This window comes from Artemia franciscana, unplaced genomic scaffold (assembly GCF_032884065.1).
Source record: "Artemia franciscana unplaced genomic scaffold, ASM3288406v1 PGA_scaffold_55, whole genome shotgun sequence".
NCBI classification, from domain to species: domain Eukaryota; kingdom Metazoa; phylum Arthropoda; class Branchiopoda; order Anostraca; family Artemiidae; genus Artemia; species Artemia franciscana.
In genome coordinates this window covers 20023-45242 of record NW_027062695.1, presented here as the reverse complement: position 1 = coordinate 45242, position 25220 = coordinate 20023, and the positions used below count along the sequence as shown (strand labels likewise).

The following is a 25220-nucleotide window of genomic DNA, read 5'->3' as shown; positions in this document are numbered from 1 at the left end:
CGTTTCAACTTTTCAACTTAATTTCGTGAGAAATCCTTCTTTTTTAAATTGGTTGGCCATAAAGAGAAAATCCTTTATGAGGAGCATAGTCGTTAAGAATTTAATTTTCATCTGAAAATTAATCTCAAAAGGAGGACCAGCTTTGTTTCGTGAACTTAGAAAGTTCACGAAACAAAAAGTGAAGGAGATTTAAGAAGAAGATTCTTTGTTGCTTTTCATATCACTGCCCCATTCATGTGGTGAACCATCACTGTCACACCTAATGTTTGTATTTTTATCTGGTTGCATGTTGTTTTACCTAGCTGGTTCTTGCCTAGCTGGTCCTCTTTTTGAGAGAATTTTATTTTAGGCAATTCAGAAGCTTGAAAATGTCGTTTACGACATTAAGGCGTTAAGATAACTAAATAGAGAGTCATGATTTAACCTTCTAGATTGTCTTCCTTCCTTTTGCATATGTGATGGATAGATGGAGATGGGATATTTTTGCTGGTCAGGTGGAGCAAGAGCAGTGGAACAAGCATTGGTGGGACCTTCGTGCAACGTATCAGGGAATTATGCCTCCAGTGCTGCGAACAAACCAAGACCTTGATGCTGGTGCTAAATATCATACAGCAGCAAATGTTGAGTATAGCAGGTAAATATTTCAACTCATAGTGTTTTCAGTTTATTAGTAAACTTACAGGATTCTTTGTCCTTGTTATAAGGAGTCATGACAAAACTGACATGAAACTGAAACTTTTGGAAAACACTCAGGGGGCTGTAAAACTAAATCAAAAGACATATTTAATAATAAAATGGCCTCAGACTCACAGAAGGTCGCAAATTATATAGATTTTTTATTCACTTGAAAAGCAATACCCTGCAACCTACCCGAAAATCCTATAATATTACCATTATTTGAATTTGTTCCACAAGGCTTCTCTTTTTCTGGAACTTTGGCGTAATGTCGAAATTCCGCCCAGAATTTAAATAGTAATCCCAAAATCTTAATTCTTAAGCAGAAAAAAAAGAAATGGCTTTACAAAATTCCTAAGCCTAGCTTGCTTGCTACATTAGTTACTTTGTCAAATGTTTTTTTAACTTGCTGTCACTCTCCCGATGCCTGACTTCCGACTGGGTAAGAAGGTCCTTAATATGGATTGCTGCAGACGCAAGGCCCAAGCTCTTCTGATGAAATAGTCAAACGAGCGATCAAAACAATTCAGATATGTTACTTAGAGTGCAAATGGTTACAATCAGATAAGCAGATGTGACAAGAGTCTGTAAGAACTTTGCTTTTGCTGCAGTTCTTCATTCTGCCAAGTTCTTCATTTGCAGTTCTTCATTCGCTACCATTCATTCTTACCTAATTTGAGAGTACTAATCAATGGAATTCTTCCGAAAGAGTATGATTGTATCTCTTTTTGTCCCTGCCAACGAAATCGGTATAATGGTAGTGATCTTAAATCCCTACCAAGCAAGTCCTTTTTTTCCTGGTAGTTCCACATGACAAGGGATAGAACATTCCTCACACCTTGCATGGGACCATTCTCACGAAACTATGTTTAGGAGATAGCGGAGTTTTCACAGCATTCTAGAGAAAGATAGTGGAGTCCTCACGCCACTCTATTGAGAGATACGGTATTCTTCGCGACATTTTATGGGACCTTTCTCGCGACATTGGCTTGGAAAATAGGACACTTTCTACGAGGCTTAGAACATAGGACGGAGCATACGACGACACTAACTAGGAATATAGGGGGGAATATTCTGTCTTTTTCGCGAGTATTTCCTGGGGGAAATTAATGGGAGAGCCACTTCCTTTTTTTTAAAGGCAAACTCGTATATGTCCTATTACGAATGTTATTTTCCCAAGAGCGTTGTGAGTTACTAAATTTGAAATTGTTCTAGAAAATTTGATCGATTATGACATTTCGTTGTAAGGGTTGGTAAGTAAAAATTTTGTCGATGGAAGAAGAAAATATTAGCGTTTAGTCTTAGATACAGCAAAAATGGTATTCGTAATAGGCCATATAAGAGTCTGCCTCATAAAAAAAGAAAGTGGCTCTTGCTAGAATTTCCCCTAGGAAATAACTACGAAAAAAAGAGAATGGGGATGCTAATGTCGTCGTATTCCCCCTATAGTCTAAGCTAATGTCGGCGTATTCCCCCCTGTGTTCCACACTAATGTCGTCAGATTTCAACCATGGTCCAAGCTAATCTCGTAGAAAATACTCTATAGTCCAAGCCAATGTTCTGGGAAAGGTCCCATACAATGTCGCAAAGAATAACCTATCTCTCAATAAAGGGTCATGTGGACTCCCCTATCTCCCTATAGAATATCGTTAAAACTTCGCTATCTTCTTAAACAATGTCGTGAGAAAAGTCCCATTCAATTTCGCGAGGAATACTTTTATGGAACTACCAGGAAAAAGGAATTGAACGTGCTGGATAGGGATTAGCTGTAGTTAGATGGCAGAATCATAAGGTCCTGTAGCAATTGATATCCCATACGATCATCCAGTTTTTGAATTCTATCAATTTAGCTTCTGATGTCATTTTCGCAGAAAGTGCTTATATATTTGATGTTTGGCTTGGGGCTGTAAACTTCGCGAATGACAAATACCCATAATTTTACCATTTGTTAAAGCGTTGGAATCACTATTAAAACACTAAAATTCTCATTATTTTCATTTTTAACTATATGTAGATTGTCCAATCGCCTAGCTTTCGAAATGAAAACTTTGTATATTGAATGCTTTCTTCGCTTCAACATAGTAACTGGTTAATATTATTCAAAAAAGTAATGCTTTTCAAACCTTTCTAGAATCATGACTAACCCTAAGGCCCGTCTGTTATTGCAGTCATTTCAAGAAATTTCTTAGTTACTGAAAAAAAATCAGGTTTTGATTTGCATACTTTTTGAAGTTTCAACGACTTGCGTGATGACTTGCGACTTGCGTTTCAACTGCAAAATGCCTTGTAAGCTCGGGTGACACCAAACACAGGACAATTCCCTAAGGACTTAGGCAGGCAGAGTAAATGTCATCAAACCCATTTCCCGCAATCGAGTCACAGAAATCTAAAAATAGAAACTTTTTGCCTAAGCCATGGGGGTGGCCGCCCTACTTACCCCATGGATCCGCTACTACTCCCATTTCATATGCTGCTAGATATAAATATATTAACTTATCACAAAGATTTTATCACATATTCTAATAGTTTTAGCACAAGTGAATCAAATTGGAACTGAATTAATTTCACATACAAAATTACGTAAATTCTATAAGCCATTCTCCCAGTTTTAACATACTGAATGAAAACTAATATTTCTTCAATAGCATATTAAGTTCTTAATTAAGGCCAAGCATTTTAAAACTTAATAGTGCGTTACCATTTTGTTTAGTAGCTGACCACTTTAATATTGAAGGTTTCTATAATACCAAGCAACTGGGGATAAATTTGATTCGACTTTGATTGAATTGTTTGTTTTTTTTTTACCCGAAAAACGATACCTTCTTGAATAATCGTTGTTTCTTTCAATTTTTCTAAATTTCGTTGATTGTTACTCATTTAGGCTTAGCACTATTACTTCATCGATCTCTGAACATTTGGTACAAGACCAAATTGAGTCCCAAAGGTAACTAATGGGAAAACAAACAAATCACTTTTTTGTATTTCATTATTGTCTCTTTGAGCCCTACTAACGACAGTTAATAAAGTCATTTTGTTTTTTAGATATTTCGTTGCTCACATTTTGCAATTTCAACTCCATAAATCTTTGTGTGAAATTGCTGGCCAATTTGACGAAAATGACCCAAATAAACCTTTGTATCGCTGCGATATTGATGGAAATGCTGAAGCTGGAGAGAAAATTAGGTATCACTCATTTTATTTCTAAAATTTCTCCTATACTAAAATACGCTAATTTTATATAAAATAGGCAAAATTTTACTAATATCTTAGGATATGACATAATGTATTACGAGCAAACCAGAGAACCATGGTAAAAATATAAACAATAACAAAATAAACTAATTAAAATCTATTCAAAATTCACAACTATAAATGTGACTTTGATTATGATAACCTACATGATTTCAAGGGGTTCTCTGTTTACCCAAAGGAGTTGCTTCAACCATCTGATAGTCACTCAAAGCTTACTCATATCTTGCTCGTATTGTCTCCTGTTCCTTGAAATTTTAAACCCTGAACTCCCGCAGTATTTTACATTGCCACATCAATAGGAATACTCTCATACTTGCATTAGCTTATTGTGCATGACCTTGTTTTCCAGCAATACCAATATTTTTCGTCAGTCAGGTATCAAAATAACATATTGTAATAATTGTAAATTCTCAGAAGAGCAAAAAAAACCTTGCAACTTTTTTATTTCCCCTCTGAGAACCGTAAAACAAAATCGGATCGACAATATAAATTCGATACATGTCAATATATTGTTGTTTTACGGTGACTACAACTAACTGTTACGGATAACGAACTGTAAGTAAGGAGCGATGTTGCTCAATAGTAACTTCAAATATAAGAAACATAATCTTAGTAACAATAGATTCACAATAGTGACCAATTTTTAGATTTAGACGGCCATATAGGGGGTAAACTATTACAGCTACTAGTCTCTCAAGACACTATTGCGCGCACCTGGGTCTGAAGCAATACTATATCGTAGATTTACTGTACACCTCCGTTATAGGGTTTGCTTGTTACATCATAGAGAAATTTTTCCATCTAGAAGCAGGCTTCCGTTTCTTAAAAATCTAAGGTGTAGGAAAAAACCTTCAGGGTCCACCAAATCAGGATTTCTTTGGTTTTTATGATTAAAAACACATGAGACTCCCAGCAAATCTAGATTTACATTTAAAAAAACCTTCAGGGCGCTCCCTCAAGTATAGACATGGTCCTTGCATGGTCCATTCAAATATATTCATGTGTTTCCATCATTTTGTGTCAGAAAATTCTTAGCCATTTTCTATATGGAGAACAGCTATAGACATCAATCGATTTTACGGAACAAAAGTTTGTTGATATCTCGCTACTTCAAAAAAAAAGAAACCTCATCTGCTACTGTTCTAACGGGGAGCTGAGTAATTCCATTTGTCTTGGGGATATGAAAACAGGTATTAAAACAGGAATTTCATTGGTCTTATATATGATCTTGAACGTATCACGTCATTCTAAAACAGATTTCTATTGAAATTTGAAAAATATTGGACGTCTGCTTATATGCTGGTAAGTCTCTCTTTCTATAACTTCCCCCACAAAAATAAGGTGTATACACCCAAATTTAACCTACTATAGCTCTCTATATCGGATAAATATCTAAATAAGCCTCCCTGCTATTGCACGATTCTCACATTTGAATAACCTAATTATCTCGCAAATTTTATTAAAACGCTATTAAACCGCTTTCAAACAAGTTGCTATAAAAGACATTAACACCAACATGTTAAACCCTTAATGATCATGTAAAGGCTCCCAGCATGTAAAGGCATATTTTTTGCCGGACAGTCGCTCTTCTGATCATTGCATGAACAGGATTTTTACAAGCCGGCAAATTTGAACACTACGTTATTAGATGTGAATCGCAAATTGGTGAGTTATGCTTAAACAAATTGAATTTAAGCGGAAAACGCTTTCATAGATATATTTTATTTGGGCATTAAATATGGGTGCGAGTAATATTCCTTCTTTACACTAGAAAAGGCAAACAAGCTTCCTTTTCTGACAGCAATATCGAATTCTTTGATAGCCCCTCCCCCCTAGTTGTTACCCTGAAGTTTAATGATTCTCTAGCTTTTCCTCTAGTGTATTTTCATTAGATTCTAGTTTATATACTTTTTGCTATCTCGAAAAATAGCGTTAGGAAAATGAGGCAAATTTACTGGGAATGTAAACCCTGAGAAAGTATTTTGAACCGCGTACCAAACCTACTTTATCGCTTTTTAAATTCTCAAATTTAACCCTTTATTCTCAAATATGGCATGATTTTCAAATAAATTTCAAAATCAAAAGATTTTCAAAAGAATTTAAAATTTTTGAAAGAATTAGAATTTCAAAAGAATCAAAAGAATGTCATCCGAGGGGGCTTGAAAACTATAGTTTTCTAGCATCGATATAGAAGGGGTAGAGTGCGATAGTGGCGAGTTAAATTTAAGTGGGGGGACAAACAGGGTTCTCGGAGGAGCAGATGCCCACCAGCCCCATAGAAAATTACGGCCTTGTTCGAGAGAAAAAAGCCTGTAACTTTTGTTTTGTTCTTTGATGTTGTTGTTTATAAAAAAATAAAACAACAAACCTTTTGTATAAATGCAAAAACACTACATAAAAAATTAAATTAAATTTCTCTTTTAGGAGAATTTGAAGCAATGCCCCGCTCCTCCAAAAAGAGTGAAGACCTACGATGCAACCACTCTGCAAAGCAAAGAAGCGGGCCCTTCTATGGTCCACCAGCAAAAAAGGGAGAATGATACCCCCTCAAGACGTCCGGTCATTATACATCCCGAACTTTTTACGCCTCCCCTGCATGGGAATGATGCGCCCCCTGGCCTCGAAGCCCCGTGACACTCAAGCTGCAGGGCTTTTTATGCTCCCCCAGCCCCATAGCAGAGAAGCTGATTCTTCTACTCCAGACTTGCAAGATGGACCTGTTGACCCTAATGTATGTAAAATTATTGATATTTCTCAAAAACCTTACCGCTTTTATTCTAATTATTGAATATTCTTTTTAGTTTACTATAGGGGGTTATGTTCACCACCTCTGAGAAATCGGTTTAACGGTATTCCCAAATCCTAAAAGTAGACAAATCTTTTCAAGTTTTGGAGGGCATTTCGCTAAAAAAAAGCTTGGGGGACTATTAATAATATTGATGCTAATTCCAATCTTTAAAAAGTAACGCATTCCTTTTGGTTATTAAAGCTCCCCCCAGTCTAATAATTTTGAGGATCCCCACTGTTCTAAAGAAAATGGACTTTTCACTATATTTTTAGCTATTAGTAGCGTTTTGAAATAAAATGTCTTTAAAATCCTAAATTCTATTGTTGAAAAGTGTTTTAATATTACCCCTAATGAAGATATTTGACGATTCTTGTCCCAAAAGTAATAATAGGTTTCTTTTATTTCAACTTAATAATGAGGGAAAACATCAGGGGCACCTACTATGGTTTTTAGGGGAGATCTTCATGCTTCTTAAAATAATGCATTCTCGTGTTGAAATACGTTTCATTCTTCCTTCTAAGAAGGGAATTTGAGGGTATTATCCATTCAGTTTTTCATGAAAATTAAAATATTCTATTCTTTTTAGCATAATAACAACCTCCTTTCACAGTTTAAAATCAAAATTGCTTTAAGAGAGTAAGAATTTTTATTCTTTTTTCAGACCTTCAATGATGATCTCCAAGCATAGATCAAGAATTCGCTGACCAAAGTCTTCGGGGAGGAAGAAGAAGAAGTACCAATGGACGTCAATACCCCTTCAATAAGTTTTTAAGACTCTTTAGAACATTATAATACCTACAATGTAAAGAGGCTACAGCCTACCCGCATTTATCTGGTAATTTCTGGTCATTAGATTTATAGCACGTAGTCTTGGGGCCATGGACCCGATGGACTAGTTTGGGAATCCATGTATGGTCATCCAATTCTTAAGTGGTAGTGAGGTCTCAATACATCCGAAGTGTCCCTTTGGAGGCCCGTGTATGGTCATCAAATTGTTAACTGGTAGTGTGGTCTCAATGCATCCGAATAATTGCTCTATTCTCTACTCTTCTCTGTCTATTCTCTACTAATCTACTCTTTCTAAGCCTAATATAAATTCTTTCACAGGATGAATTCAAGAGTGTTCCAATGAGCTACTAGGCTCTTATTATTTTCTAGGCTTACATACCGACATTACAAGCAGAATTCCACGTAAATCTTTGAACGGCCCAAATTAAAAGTAAACTTAAGGGGGATTTTAGTTTGGGGGTGAGCCCTATTAGTATACTTTCCCCAAATTTTCATTTGGACAGTTTTTTGACGGATCTCAGCCTCGACGCACAGTTTTTAGACAATCTATTAGAACAAATGCCATCTAGTGAGGTCAAGTGTGTTCTAGAAGAATAGGTGCCCACCCCTCACAGTGATAAGGGAGAAGCAGGAAAAGTGGTGCCGCCTTATCCCCTGTATTGCCCAATTTTTACCGTGCCGATGCCACGTCGTGAACTATCTCTGTTTTTAGAGCTGAATTTGGAGATCCCTTCAATACTCTTACAAGTGGTTGCATCCATACGGATTCTGTAGACATAGCGCCATCCTGTGTCAGGAACATTCGAGCACTTCTCAAGAAACACATTAGGTATGTGGGAGACAGGGCAGTGTGAAGGCATCTATTGCCCGATAATATTTTTTGAAGGAAAAGATGAGTGATGTGTACTCGAACTACCTACAAAAGGACATGTGGACCTTCACCCGGACTTGCATAATTTGAGGGTTTTTTCAGAGTGGGTGAGAATTATTTTTAGTAGGGTAGAAAATCACAATAAAAATAGGAGTTCATTACTGGTATTATTTATGGAAACTTTAGACGTAAATGTAACGAAATTTAAAAAAAGAGTTTGTTTTGAGAAGTGGGGGAGGGGAGAGAAGTGTAAAATATAAGAAAAATTTAAAGGCTTGTAAGGGTATACGACACTTTTCTTTTAATAACAGCTTAGAGTGCTTGAAGTAGTCAGACCTTGTCCCATCCTATAAGGCCGAGGCAAAGGATGCTAGTAAGATGCATTTATATAATTTATCAGTTACTGAGGAGAGGGGACAGAGTTTATAAAGTTGTTTAAAAGAGTTTAAAAGTTCAAAAAGAGCTGTTTAAAGGGACAACTGTCTGTAACACTTAAGGGGATAGACATTTTTGAGAGGGAAAATTGGTTTTTTAGTCTTACAGTACGTTAAAGAGTGTGAAGAGAGGAAACCTAAAAATAAAAAGGGGTGATATATTCGGTAAAATCCCCATCCATTGAATCAGTGACACACTGGGTATGGCTTCTCTGCGAGCCTGCCAGAGACCTCGAGTCAATTGGACATTTCCTCCCAATTCAAGATATATTAGTGGGGTTTTAAGTAAAGGGAAGAAAGAAAGTGCACGTCATTATTGTCCGATGTGTCTGTCTTGATTCTATACCCAATTAAAATTGAAAAACTACTTAAGGCACTGTAAGCGTCATGGGTACGAGTCTGTGGAAACGGTTTCAGGCGACAATACCATTTTGAGGTTTAAAATTTCCCAAAAATCGCTCTTGCGGAGCGACAAGTTGGACATCAAAGCTAAAGTCATGGATGTTCATGATCTATCAAGCTCGAATCGTGTTAAAAAACATGAATTCATTGCAGTCTCTTTTGCCCACGGGCAAAGAGACTCGAGTAATGCCGTGCTATTGGTAGTTAAGACATTGGGTGGGGAAGACTGTGTACATGCAGCTATGGTTACGCTTATTAAAACATCAAATAAGTCAATTTCATGGCTTCAAAAAACAAATTATCCAATGAATCTATCGCCATAAGACGAAATGGCAATTAAAAATAACGATATGTATTGTGTTTGTAAGAAAAAATTTATTGAAGATAGTGGGAATTTTTATAGAATCAGCCATGAAACAATAGGTCTGGTCACCGAGTGGATCAGCACTTGTTTGTAGTGAGATCTATGCAGAGAGGGTACGTTTCTCATGGGCATCTTATCCTGGAATCCGATCCGACTGGTTAATGCACCGGAAGAGTCAAATGCGGTTCTCCTGGACATAAATTCCCTTTATCCGTCGGAAGTGTCTCACTTCTCTTTGCTGTGTGGGAATTACAAATGGCTGGACAATGCTTCTGGTCCAAGTTTTTCTAACATGTACACTATTGAGGAGACTGGACCACAAGGATGGTTTTTCCACATTGATTGTGAAGAACCAACGGAACTTTATGACTCGGTAAAGGAATTTGTTCTCCCGTGCTTAAGCAGACCGGTCCTAGGAATTCATTGAGTCCCTATAACTTATCTCAGGCAGAGGATGGGGGTATGGACACCTTCCAAACAAAAGCTTATTGTCGAGCTTTATCCAAAACAGAATATACTTCGACATCACGTTCTTTTGCAGTGGATACTGGCCAAGGATTTTTAGGTCACAAAGATTCCTAGAGCTTTCCAGTTTGATCAGAAGCAGTATGTAAAGACGCTTATTTACATTTTTGTCAGTAAACGATCTCAGGCAAAAACGAAGGTTGAAAAGGAAATCTGTAAACTTATTATAAATTCAGCGTTCGGTAAAATGTGCAAGGGTGTTTGCAAAAGGAGTTGTTTTGAAGTTGTAATTGACCCAGAATAATGTACCCGAATCATTGCAGATCTGAATTTCACAACGTTCACAATCATAGACTCTAATATGGTCCTTTTGCATAGAAAAAAGAGAAACATTGTATTTAAAAAGATTGCCGCTGGCAATGCTATATTAGAAATTTGAAAAAACTCATGTTGGAATTTTATTACAATGTGTGTAAGCTCCAGTGGCCGGGCGAGGGACCAGTTCATGTTTATTATAGGGATATAGATTCATTATTGTTAAAAGTTAAAACAGATAAGTTATTAGAAGATTTGGAAAATGAGCACAATAGCTCTTGAATAGACTACACTAACTGGGACGAGTCAATATATCCAAAGCTAGTAGAGCACCAGGTCCCAAATAAGTTGTTATTTTTAAAATTAGAGACGGGAAGAAAATTGATATACAAAGGTGTACTTGCAGGTTTGGAGGTATACTGTGTGCAAACACACAAAGAGGATATCAAACAAGACTGGAAAATGATGCCTTCACACTATTTAAAAGATAATTTTGATATGAATCTCTATAGAAACTGTTTAGAGAATAGTCTAGTTCCAAGAGGGAAGGTAATGGCCATTCGTTCTTCAAAATTTAGAAACTATACAGTTCGAGTGGAAAAAAATGACGTGTCGGCCATATCGGATAAAGTCTATGTTCGTGCGGACGATGTGAGAGTACTACTATACGATCACTATCTTACTTTAGATCAAGACGTATGTATACATTACAGACGGCTTTTCGGTCTGGAGAAGGCTCAATAGCTGGTGGGAGAGGGGCTTGATCAGTCTCCAGCTCAGCAATGTGTGTTTTCCAGTGGTTTTCTAGTGTTTTATAAGTAATGTTTTTTCTAGTCGTTTTCTAGTGTTTTTATTTATTTTATTATACTTTTTTGCGCGAAGCGGAATCAATGTTTAAAAAGTGCTTTATGCTAAACTATGACTTTACAATCACCACCTCAGCCAGTAGTAATGCCTTCCGGCCACCATTCTATCTGCCTTGTCATCTGGAGGGATCCGGTTGTGTCCCGCCCTCAGGGTGGGACCCATTTCTAAGTGTCTTTTTCATGTCCATGTAGATATATTCAAGTGTCAATCTCGTGTTGTTTTTCCAATTGCTTATGTAAATATATTTTGTCGTGCATTAATTTATTTATTAAAGAAACCATTTATCTTATTTTTTTAGTATTTATTCAACCGATTGAGGTTAATTTCGTTTAGTAGGATTTTGAAAACGAGAGTAATAACATTTATCAATTTAAAACGCCATAAAATTGTGCGGTAAAACAACACTTTTAACGAAAATAATTAAAAATCATTATTAAAATGCTTTTACAAAATCCTAAAAGTATCTATTATTGCTATAGTATGTGGCAAGAGTCCTATGATAAATTAAAAACTTTTGCACCAGACCTAAAATTCCTACGAGGATTTGATGCGTTTAATATTATCACACAAAACTCATGAATGATTATTGATGATTTAGCTGAATCAATTGAAGAATACTCTCTGGAAATGTTACTATTATTCACGGTAGTCTCCTCATGAAAAAATTTTCTGTAACCGTTTTTCTACATAATCTCTTTCATCGGAGCAAATATGTGAGAACACTTGCATAGAATTGTAATTACTATATCATCTATGAGGCTGTTCGTGACTCAGGTTCTCTTATAACTTTGAACAAGCAAATATATCCTGGTTAACCAAAATTTTACTCTCGGCCTACAGTTAAGCTACTAATTTACCCTTTGGATACATTTTATTGGATCTCAATCAAAACCTGCCAGAAGAGTTGAGCATCGTCAAGGATATTTTTTATAATGAAATTACCGCATATCTACCCGTGAATAATAAAAAAAAAGTCATTAGTCGCTATCACGATACTGAAGAAACTACATGAAAAAAATTATTTTCCGTTATTCAAAATTACGGCTTAGAAAAGCTATACTTAGACATGGCATTGACAAAGAATTCATTAATCTCCTATCTAAGCTTTGTTTAAATTTACCTAAAGGCAATTTTTAACTGCCAGAAGGTGTTAGACAAAAGAAAAAGCAGCATCTTTTACTTGTACTTGGCTTAGCTTGCAAAAAGAAAGGAAAAGATTTTAAACGTAAACGGCTTTTTCAAGCGGGTGGTAGTTACTTTTAATTGTTACTGCTAATAATCGTTGGACTTGTAAACCATGTTCTCTAGGTGGCTAAACCTTCGAAACTGACACCAACAGAGCTCGCTCTCTTACCAAAAGAGCACTTTGAAGGTAATCTTGATAAATTTATTAACAATGAAACAATTGCCGATGAATTTAGAATGCCCTTCGATATATTGATAGGCATAAACCCTACTGTGAGAGACCGCTCGAAGTAAATGTCATTTATCCACCTGCAACTTCTGAAAGTTCAGAAGTTTTGGAAACACCAAAACAGGAAGAAGAAGATATCAAGTTTTATCAAACGTTTTAGACCTAATTCCTCACTCATATTTTGACTTATCTTGCTGAGAATGAACATGTACAAATTGATGACAAAAATGACGTACTAAGCCATGGCAAGCCCTACAATTTAATTGAGTTGGTATCAGATTTGATTGTGAATCGTAAAAGACTTGAATCATTTGATAGTAAGGTTAATAAGCTTTTAAAGTCAATAAATTAAAAAAAAAAGTCTTATTGGGAATAAGCACGTTTTAAATCGATTAAGTTACTAAAAAGTTAATCGTTCTCGGTAGGCACAATAGTGGGGGGGGATGATTTAAAAGGTATCGAACGAATGCGTGTTTCTACCACATTTAGTATGCAAAAGGGTAGCGGACACCTTACATCACATTCATGTTCAAAATGATTCTAGTTTTGAAGGGTTCTTGTAAAAATACTTATAAGAAATTCTTATAAAAATATAAGGTTCTTATAAAAATACCACACCAACACCTAGTTGGTGGGGGCGCTTCTCAACCCCACCCCAAAGCCCCCCGCGCGCGTAAGTTGTTACGCGCCATATTAGTTACGTGCCATTGTAGTTGTGTCCCTGTGTCCCACCTGTGAATATATATATATATATATATATATATATATATATATATATATATATATATATATATATATATATATATATATATATATATATATATATATATATATATATATATATATATATATATATATATATATATATATATATATATATGTTTTTAACTACGTAAAACTTGCGAATATACAATTTTCTTCGCTGTCCCATTGTCTGTGCATATAAACAGATTCTCGGGTTTACCGACTCTTGAACATGCAACATATAACTGTCCATGGGAAAACAATCCGTATTCAGATCTATACCGCATTTTTCTAATGATTTATTGATGGTAATTGCTAATCGAATATTCCCTGTGTCCCCGTCGTCATTTATATATCCCCCATGTGTCCTTCCGGCGTCCCCTTTGTAGTTGTGTCCCTGTGTCCCGGTCGTCATGTATATTTCCTGTGTCCCGGTCGTCATTTGTGTCCCGGTGTCTCGGTCTGTACTTTCTCTTTGAGTGTCCCCGTCGTCATTTATATTCCCTGTGTCCCGCTTGTCATTTGTGTCCCGGTGTCCCGGTCTGTAATTTTTCTTTGAGTGTCCCGGTCGTCATTTATATTCCTTTTTTCCCGGTGTCCCGGTCTGTAACATACGACAATAGATCAATTGTGTTGTAAATTTGTTCACGATCCCATTCTACACATGTAGAAATAGAAGCAGTATGATTAGGTGAATGCATTCCCAAATGCTTGAGAAGTTTTTTTTTTGCAATAGATAAGCACAAATCTTCAATCATAACTAAAGTGCAGTTATAAATTTCTGTTGTAAAGTCCAAGGTCATATCTGACCTTTCTAGCCGTATTCGGTGGAGTATATTCTCGGCCATTTGCGATTTGTATTTCTCCCATAACTCTGTAGGAGATGAAGGAGAGCAACTTTTGCCAGAAGACACGGGCCGTAATGTCATGTCTATGAACCGGCGATTGTCCAGGATGTAAAGGCTGTTGGATCTAATCCCAAGACAGATTATATGTAAATGTATTAAATGACGAATCATTAATCGATAGGCATAATATTTCATTGCGCTGCGTTTCTTATCCATTTCTTTGTTAGTGGCTTGATTTATCAATTTAATATTAATTATATTTAATATTAATTATCAACTTAATTTAATATAAAGTGATAGCCGTCGAATCCATCCCAAAAAATGATAGGATTTTGTAGGGCATCGTAGCATCGATGAGTTTAAGGAATTCTTGTCAACTGATTGTTTCGCCTATAAAGAATATTATCTCGAGGTAAGAACTGATCACCGACCATAACGATTGCCACTTCGTTAATAGTTGTGTATCAGTAGGCATCAATTCGATTGCTGTTTTGAACAGAAGCACTGAAATACATATCGCCGAATCTTTTTTTTACTAAAATCTGCTAGGCATTGATTATCCAAGTCAAGTCAACCTTATCCCAGTCAAAATCCCAAACCTAATCATCATCACTCTCATTTTCAGTTTTGATAAGTTTTGACTCTCGCTGTCCAGGTTGATTTTCATCTAACTGTGCGGTTTTGCGTTTTTTTGTCGCAAGCCTTTTGAAATTAACTCTTTGAGCAGCTTCCTCGGCTGTTTCTTCTGCCATTGTAGGATTTATACTAAATTTTCTCTTTGAATTAACTATTTGAGCAGCTTCCTCGGCTGTTTCTTCTGTCATTTTAAGATCTATACTAAAAATTTATCTTTGAAATGCCTGTTTATACACTGATAATGACGTCGTATACAAAGCCTTTGACGTCATATACAAAGCTTTTGACGTCACATACAAACATACAAAATACATACATGAGGTCATAATGCTCAATCTTTATAATGAAGTCAGTCGACACACAAACAACTTATTTTTATATATATGTAGATTGGCTAAGTGTGAAGTTTAAGCTCCTCCACAACACTTGCCCGAGCTGCTACTGTTGAAAAGAAGCTAGAAAATAGTTTTTACAGAATGAACCCGGTTACACTCGTCATCGAAATGATTGAGTTCGCGGTAATCATTATCGAAAACTAAAGCCTTTTCCCCCTTGCATATATAACAAACAGATCTTTTGATTCTAGACGAGATTCAAAGACGTCATAATAGAACGTACAAATATGTTTTACTTGCAATCAGTGTTTTAGTCACTTTATGTATGATGTTCCATGGCATTCAAAGAGAGGCAAACATAGTCCTCTTGAAGTTCATTACAGTAACGATACACTTCCAATAAAAAACATTCCAATGTAAAGGTTTTGAAGAGAAAAATTAAATTTTGGTGATACAGTTTGAATCAGTCAAACTACCAATATTTTTGAAAAGGGAATCACTTGTGCTCTACTGCACTTTTTGAGGTGTCAAAAGTCTTAGACAATAAACCTGCAACCTATCGTCACCGTGATATGAAAGATGACGAGACTCGCGGTGGTTTTTACGATTATGGATTACAAAAAGAAAAATAATGGAATGTATCAAATTGAAAAGATATTAAAGACCCGAACTCACAAGAGTAAGAGGCAGTTTCTTATTCACTGGCTAGAATAAAACTCTGATTTTGATTCTTGGATTGCGCTGAAGAAGTTTACAATTTCTGATTATTTGTATGTGAAACTCATGTCCAATGTCTCTAATCCACTCTATGACGATTTGAATAAAAACAAGCGATTTTCTGACAAAACTCTTCCCCGCCATCAAATTTGAGGGAAGGTAGGAAGTTGCTCTTGTTGATTGTATTTTAAAAATACATATGAAATCCTGAAAAAATACCGCACATATTAGATTGAAGTAAGTCCTTTGACTTCTTTGACGAGGGACAGGTTGCAAATTTTGACTCTGATGATTACTCCTTTACTATTGTATCCTACCAGGAATACAGCAACATGCATGAGCTGTGTGAAGTTATCAACAAAATAATTGCGAGTTTAAAAGTATGGCTTCACATTCAACTGTTAACAGAACAGGGGAGAATTTACATCACTAATCCATTTGAGAATGAAAGAATGTTCTTCAATGAGGCCTTACGTAAGATTCTTGGTTTTAAAGATTGTACTATTGAAGCTAAAAAAAATTCTGTGGCAAGGATTATTTTATTTATGCAGACTATGCACCTGGCTTCTCATCAGACAATTGTATATATATTTACGCATCCTTTGTCGAGACATGGAGGCTCGGTAATGCCAATGTCCCCCTTATACCTACTCTTGAACGAAAAACCAGTCACAAAAAAATTCACCACGAAAATTTCAGTCACTTTAATATTTTCCAGTTAACACTTTTTATTTAGAGCCCTGTCAGTTAACATTAAGAAGTGCATTGGCTGATCCTCTAGCAATAACAAAAGGTTTGTCAGTGATTATATGCCATTTTTAACCCATTCACTGAGATGGCTAATAGAAAAAATACTTTTGTTTGTCCTAATATTGATTGCTGTGTTTCAACTCTTGGAACACAGCAATTAGGTCATGGAATGGACTATTACAGGGTGTCAAAGAAGAAAAAGAAACCAAAAGTAAAAACTGTTAGATCGAAAAAGGATTTCTTTGCCTAGAAATGGCATATCTACCACATAAGGAATTTCATCCTTCATTTAACTTATCTCTAAAGCTTTTCAATGCAGAAAAAGTTGATGTGAGTGTAAAACAAGGTCACTATTAGCAATTTTATCTGCAACAACAGGTCTCTAAAACGTACATTTTCAAATTTATTCCGGTGAAGAGTACTTCATAGATATGATTTCTACATTTATAGATTTACATGTGATTGCCGACAAATCTAACATTAAAAAACCAAGTGAGCCCAAGAAGTTATTCATTGAAAATTTTGTACTGCACAATTTGCTTAGACAAATCAGTGTCTACATAAATGGAACACTGGTGAGCACAAGCAACAATCTTTCAAATTATGCAAGTTATATACAATCCATTTTGATGAGTCCGATGTCCTATAAGCTTTTGAGAGGTATGGCTATTGGATATGAATAAAAAACGGACACTGACAGTAGCAGTATACTTAGACTAACTAGGATTTAGTCTAACAACTAAGGATTTACACTTGGTGAGGAAATAAATCATGAGATATTTATTATAACTCAATGATTACCTCCCAATTTTAAGATTGCCATAAAGCTACAACTTAATCCGTCCAATTTTTATTTTGCGAAAAGTAGTTGGCACTGCACCTGATGTGAAAGTCTCTCTCAACTCGGCAATACTTCAAGTACGAGAAAAAACAAGTTTTGAGTTATGTTGCTTTGGTAATTGAGAAATTAAGAGTTAGTGGAAATAATTTCAAACTGCTCATTCTTAGTATACTCACGAATCAAAGACATATTGCTACTGGTACACGTACCTACAGCAATTCGTCATTTACCAATGATGAAAAACCTTAAAAACTTGCTCTGGCTTTTGTAAAAATACCAGTGCCGTTTGATCAAGGACAAATTCCCCGTATAAATTTGAAATGTTTGGACTTTCATATCTTTTATGTAAAGTAAATGGAAATCTACTCTACAATTTATCCTTTGTTAAATCCTATAGAACCTTTTATGAATTGAAAATACAATGCCTAGATCAAGATTCACAACTATTTGAAAATGGTACAGCCGAAGAAATGTTCACAAGAACTCATGGTGTTATTGTGTTGTGTTTTTTCAGTACTCAAGATAAGACTATTGTCTGAAGGGGGAGTGTGGGTTTAGAGTGCATCTCTGCTGAATCGTTGGAGGAAAATGTATTATTAATCTCGCCAAATTAATTTGAAAGCTATCGGTAAATTACCCTTGATGGCAGTTTTCTATTAGACTTGGCACCATGAAAACAAATAAATAATCAATGTATTCAATTTCGTTCCCTACACGGCCAAATAAAAGTCCTACTGCATACCCTTGAATTTCTTCGACCATGTTGAAAGCGTTAACAATATCCTTATCATGGTTAACAGTAGCCCATCAACTGTAAAGACGGGACATTTGCTACACCTCTTTCAAACAGCCAAAAATATTGAATTTTTTTATCCTCTTGGTCTACCGCATACATTCTACACGCCTCACATCAAAAACTTTCTTGAGCAAAGCGAAAAATCTATTATTCGAAATCGGAGCCGAGTATGAGATTCATCAAGCAAACCTGCGGTTTTCATGCACTATTACATTTTATTTTCCGATGCCGTGTATATACTTTCAGTGAATTTCTTTGCATTTATAGTGACAATCCTCGATTGAATAACTTTCTATTTGAAAATACTCTTTCCTGCCTAAATATTATAAATTTTAGTGGGCTAAGAGTGAAATGCTTTTAAAGAGTTTTTAGATTTGTTTATTAATAAAAGTTGTATGTAAAAAACTCTATATCCTTTAGATTTCTTCTCCAACATATAGGTAAATCATCGTTAATGATTAATGGTGGCAGCTTGTCATGATTCAACTTGTATTCATATTGGCATGAAAAGTCAGGGTCATATTTTCTACAATTTAATGTAACTTCATTTTCATTATATCTCTTCGTAAAGTCAATAACACTATTCTGACTCATATTATAAAATTCATGTGTTTCAATTTGCTTATTTAAAGCAATGTCACACACAAGATTCTCATATGAAAAATCACTTTCTGTTACAGCCAAATAAAAGTCAATAGGCTTATAATCATAGTAGCTGGTATCTTTGCAGCGACATCGTAAAAACCAGACTTTCTAATGTTCCTGCAATTAAAGCCTGGGCCAGGCTCTTCTTCTCAAAGCAGTTTAAAACCACGACGATACCTGTCTCTTAAAAATAAACTAAAATCATGTTTGGGTTTCTTGTCAGGGTGAGTATTTTCCCATTGATCACATTTATCATAGTGACAATCATAGCATAGCAGACCTGTAGTATCAGCGTCCTAAATCTCTTTGAGACAAAAATTATAGTCTTTAATTTGCACAGCATATCCCCTGTGTAATTTACCCAGATTTCATAAACTACACTTTTCATTATAGTCATCAACAAAAGTACAGTTCTCACAGGATGGCCAGCTATTCAATGTATAAAAGCATAATGGGAATGTATAAAACATTTTCTTCTATGTTGACGGTCTCACTTTCAAAAAAAAACTGACTGGGGAAATTAAATATCTTCTTGGAGGAGGAGCAATCGAGTTGCGTCACACATCAAACCAGTTTGGACAGGATTTTTTAAATGTTGATTTAATTCTTTTTGCCTCGTAAAATGGACGTCTAGGAAAGGGTTAAAAGCAAAATCATAATAAGATTTTGTTTTGTTTCAATCAATATGTCTATAAATTCAGTAAATGCATCTAGGACGCGAGTTAAAGTTTCATGTAATAGTCCAAAGACGGAGACTCATTTCTTATTATATCGTTAAGAATTCTTTGAGAAAATGTTTACCTTTGAAGAGATAGCTCTAGAAAATAATCATTTAGGATCAAACATTTTTTCCAAATCACTAGATTCAGTATGATTTTTGCTTCTCAAATCCAGTCTTTTATAATCCTGACACTTTCACAAACGATTATAGACTAACAATAGATGCCACTAGTAACGAATCCACTTTTGTTTTGTAGATTGATTCAGATCGTTGTTTTCAATATATTTCGCTAATGTATTTAATCCGTCTTGTAATCTTTGTATGTCCATTGTATTAACTTTTGCTGCAAAGGATGAATGTTCTTCCGACTTAAATTTGCTTAATGATATGACCTATGGCGCAAACATCCCGTCCCATTCTAGGATTAGCCGGCAACTCCTTGTAATTTCTTCTGCCACACTAGGCACTGTAGGTTTTAATTTTGCAATTGTTAGCGTTTTCAATATCCAATAGAGTAAAATTATCCATTACTAGGGAATAATATCCTTGATGTTGACATACCGAACTATTTTTTTAATACTGAAGAAACTCCCGCAAGATCATGTCACCCTCGTCTTTGAATATTGGACTATGATCTTTTTTTGCAATCGGGACTTCCCCTCTGGACTAACGGACTCTAATATGCCCTATTACATAGAAACCAAAGAAATCGAATTAAAGAAACTATGACCTAACATCCGAGGAAATACTAATTCGGCAAACCCTGAAAGTTTTCCCTACACTTTAGGTTTTTTAAGAAACAGACGCCTGGTTTTCAATGAAAATGTTCCCATGTGTTGTAACAAGCAAACTCTATTACGCAGCTGTACTATACAAGTGCGCTATAGCATTGCATCAGACCCAATTTTGCGCAATAGCGCCTTCAGGGACTAAGAGCTCTAATAGCTTAGCCCCTATCTGGCAGTATAAATCCAAAGGGCAGTCACTACTTCCATCGATAGAATCGAATCTTGATGCTTATTAGAAAGGTATTAAGTTCATCAAGGTTAATTTTACCCACCAAAATTACGAGCCTGAGAAAATCTGCCCAATTTTTGAAAAAGGGGAAAATACTCTAAAACTTCATGTGATCTTCATTAAAATAAGACCATCATTCAGCTTATCAGAGAACCCTGCTGTATAGGCCACAAGGTCCTATATGGCCTGCAAAATTTTGAATTTTGCATGTTTTTTCGTCACGGATGTGTGTTTATTTGTTTGTTTGTTCGTGTTTTTTTTCCTGTTTTTTGCTTGTTTTTGCCGGGAATGATAGTAATGAACCGGTGTTCCTAAACAATTAGGAGAGGGTTCATTTGATTGGATATCAAAAGTTCTAGTTCTCTTTATAACTAACAAAAAAATTTCAAGGAGGTTAGCCCTCCTCCCATGCCTCTTTTTCCCCGAAGTCGCCGTATCAAAATTTTGAGATTACTATTTTATTCAGCATAACCAGAATATCCAATAGCTTGTTCTCTGAGGGCGAATTGACCCCCCACAGTGTTCGGGGGAAAGGCTGCTAGCTGTAAGCTTTTCTCATTGTTTACATACAGCATTGGCTATTGTTGTGTATTCAGATATTTTTCTAAGGGTGGGGTTTCTGATAAGCAGTCAGGGTTACGTGGGAGGATATCTCCATGAAGGGATTTTTCACGGAGGAAGGGAAGCTCCCATGGAGGGGAGCCGGATATTCTGGCATAATTTAAAACACGATTAGAAATTAAAGGAAAGAAAACAGTTTTTTTCAAACTGATATTAAAGAGCAACATGAAAACTTAAAACGAACAGAAATTATTGTGTATATGAGGGGGTATGCCCCTTCCTCTGTACCTTGCTCATTACGCTGAAGTTTTTTTTAGGGACTTTTGAAAAGCTTATCATTCTAATTAAACGGCCTTTATTTTTCTCGAGTCATTCTTAAATAATTGGAACAAAAAAAAAAAAAAATCAAAATTTAGCGTAGAGAGCGAGGTAGTAATGAAGCGGAAGCCCCCTGATATACCGAATAACTTTAGTTGGTTTTAAATGATAATAATAATCCTTAGTTTCAGTTGAAAAGGCTTGTTTTTTTTTCATTTAATAACAAAAAGGCTTATGGGGTTGACAAGTATAGTGATTTCTTCCATTATTTTAAGTGCGTATACGTAGGAATGATAAATTGAGATTTTCATAAAAATGTAAAATATTTTAAGCTTAAAAGTCAGCGTAAAAACATTCAAAAGGAGCGTTAACTTAGAAGAAAGTCATAGTTTTAAATCTGGTACACAATACACTTCTGTTGAATAAGTATGTCTCTTAATCAAACAGTTTGTGGTGAAGAGCTGTAAGAAAGGAGCGATACAGTTCAGTAGTAACCGAAACTGTAAGAAACAGAGCCTTGATAATAATGGAATTTTGATGCTTATTCAAAATAATTTTTACATTGTTCAATTGTTACAATAAATTAACAATATTCTTTAGTTGGGGGGAGCAAATGTTTGTTAAATGAAGAGGGGAAAGGACAAATTTGTTTTTTCTTTTTTTTAATAGAAATTCCAAAAAAAGACATTTTTCAATAATATTACCTCCAAACTATATTCCTAAATCCTGGGGGGGGGGCATAGGAAAATATCTCCCACACCGGCGAAATGGTACCACCAATTGTCAGCTACGACCAATTAACAAGACCTTGCCCATATACAAAACCACATTAATCTAAAGCTTGGCCTAAATTTCAAATCTGAGAATTTTTTCTTGTTACTCTCTATTTTGAGGGGAAATGGGAATGTTACAGATGTACCACACGTGGCAAGATTCAGAAGAAGCAAGTAATTGCTCATGTCTCCCTACTTAATTTTTGCAATGCTATTTATCAGGCTAAATGCTATAGCACAAAGCTTCTGAAACATTTTTGCTGCAGACCTCTTTACATTTACTATTACTTTTTTCTAATTACTGACATTAGCTACAAAGGTACAGTGCTACATAACTAGTTATACATTTGACCTTTGTCAGAGGATAAACGGACGCCATAACGAAGGGTTCATAAATCATAGGTTTCGAATCATAGGTTTCGATTTATTCCAAGTTCACTCAACAGCAAATGTTGAGTGAACTTGGACAATACAAACAATTTAGACAAATGTTGGAAAAATCACTCACGCCTTGCTGGAAAATTACTGTAAATCGAATAAGTGGAAAAAATAGTCACAAAACGCCTAAAATAAACTCTTATTTCAAAATAAATTGATCAAATTATACCCTGTACAACGCAGCTCATCACGTAAAAGAATGTTTAGACATTTTCGAGAGTTGAAACCTGTGAATTGGGAAGAACGGCAGGATATGACTAATTATTTCAAGAAATGAGTATCAAAAATGCCCAAGTGAGATTAAAACTAAAAATACTGGGTTTTAGAGAAACACTAGGAACTCCCTCCTTCCTTCCTCCGATTTTGTCCTTCTATATCGTTTATTAACATTATAGACTATTAAATCTTAATATGAAATTTAATATTTTATGAAAATATGTTGCAATCATGTATTATAACGGCATTATAGTTTTTTTCAGGATATTATTTTTGACAAAAAATTCATTTATCATTTTAGACGATTGCTTGCCGCAGGATCTTCCATACCATGGCCTAATCTGCTAGAATCTATAATAGGAGAAAGAGAACTTAATGCCTCAGCTATCCTATTGTATTTCAAGCCACTTTCTGATTGGCTGGATGAGCAATTAACCGATGATGACATTGGCTGGGATCCATCAAGAGTTGATGATTGGTTTTTACCAAATAAATTAGGCAGCGATGACACGGTGGCCATTATTGTTGGATCAGTTATTGCTGCCTTAGTTCTGCTTACTTTGGTCGGATATTTTGTCGGTCGAAGCCGTGCAGAGAAGAAAGTGAAAAGAGAAAACGAAATGCGGGAGGCACAAGACTACGCAGAAAACAATGATGCATATCTAAGTGATGGAAACAATGCTAGTCTTTAGTCACTTTTTTTTAGCTGATTAATTCTGTTTACAAATCATAATTTAAACATATTACAAGATCAATAAACAATATTAACCTATGGCTCGAGCTATATAAGCTGTTTAAAGCAGAATTTGATTCTGTTTTTGGATAGCTAATTCCAATTGCAAAAAATTTGATGAAGGATGAAAATACCATTCAATTGTAAAGGTGCAACCAATACAAATGATCGTGAATATTCTTTTTTCAATAAATAAAATGTCATAAACCGATAAAATGAATCCTTTAAAATAAGACATATTAACACTATATCAAATCACGTCCTTTTCTTTCCATGCTGTCGCGGAATCAGATTCACTGCAAAAAAAAATTGGGTTGTAAAAAATTCTTTTTAAATCATAAAATAGATATATACTCCAAAAAGGTCATAAATCGATTTTGACATACCCATCTTTTTTAAGCATGCTTTCATTGTTAATTTCAGAATCCTTAGCTTTTTTTTAATGTGGTCTCTGTTGCATGCTACTCTGAAACGATCGAGATCAAACTGCAGAAAGGCTGACATTTTTATTCCAACAACAAGATGGACAGGAACTGTACAACTAATATTGCTTACCAAGGTTGTGAAATTAAAGGTCTAAATACATAACTTGAGACGCTGAAAGAGATCCGCAGAAGCTTAGGACACTGGCCGCAATAACAACTACAGTCGTGCTTCCAACAGCGGCAATTATAGACCCCATAAAAGTAGACAGTAGAAACTGTGCAAGAAAAACCATACTGCTGACAACTGCAACGTCTGTCCCAAGGCCTCTGATATAGATGTCTCCTTGCCTTTCACCTTGTGTGGAAACTGAAAACTAAAAAAAGAATATGTTTTTACTATTGGATAAATAAATTGATCCCGCATGATAAAATCATCTTAAACGGTTTCAAAAGATGAAGGCAAAGATTACTAGAATATATATTCAGGGTTTAATCAAGAATTCTTATACAGTAGATTCAAAATTTGAATTTTGTAAAAAATTGTGATCTCTAAATTTATGGTTCGACCAAAATCTTAAAATAAGCTTAAGCTTGTTAGCAATAGGTCATGACTGACTGTATGTTTTAAATACAATCTGTAAGTATAACCAAGAACATCTTGAAGAATAAAATAGTGTTCTGACGTACTTTCACCGATTTAAATAAAAAAAAAAACTGTATTGTAAATTAGCAAATTAATAAGCTTGGCAAGTATTGAGGCACCAAGGCACATTAAGTTTCTTGCAATTATCATCATTGTTGTATTACTAGCATAAAGTATTGTGGAAATTTCAGCTGCAATGACTGCGAACCACGTAATAAAATTCGGCACTAATCTTAGGAATTGATAAATAATGTTATAGCTTTTATCTTCCATGAATACCCATATTCGGTATGTTGTTCTAGTCTAGGACACAAGAGACAGTAAAACGTTCCTGAAAGAAATTTGTATGCTTCTATTAAAAACGTTACGAATCAGGAATTAATTAAGAATGAATCTCTTATTTGTGTCTGGGTGACTAAGATTTATA

At 35.3% G+C, this 25220-nt stretch overlaps 1 protein-coding gene across 2 annotated transcripts in view; it reads left to right on the top strand.

The window, feature by feature from the left end:
• Positions 1–23764, top strand: part of LOC136042000 (angiotensin-converting enzyme-like) — a 165409-nt gene extending 141645 nt beyond the window's left edge. For both annotated transcript variants that reach the window (XM_065726831.1, XM_065726832.1), the window contains exons 22-24: positions 432–634; positions 3718–3858; positions 23294–23764. In XM_065726831.1, the coding sequence (XP_065582903.1) occupies positions 432–634; positions 3718–3858; positions 23294–23684 (735 nt within the window). In that variant the 3' untranslated portion in view covers positions 23685–23764. The remainder of the gene's footprint in view (positions 1–431; positions 635–3717; positions 3859–23293) is intronic.
• Positions 23765–25220: the final 1456 nt, after the last annotated feature.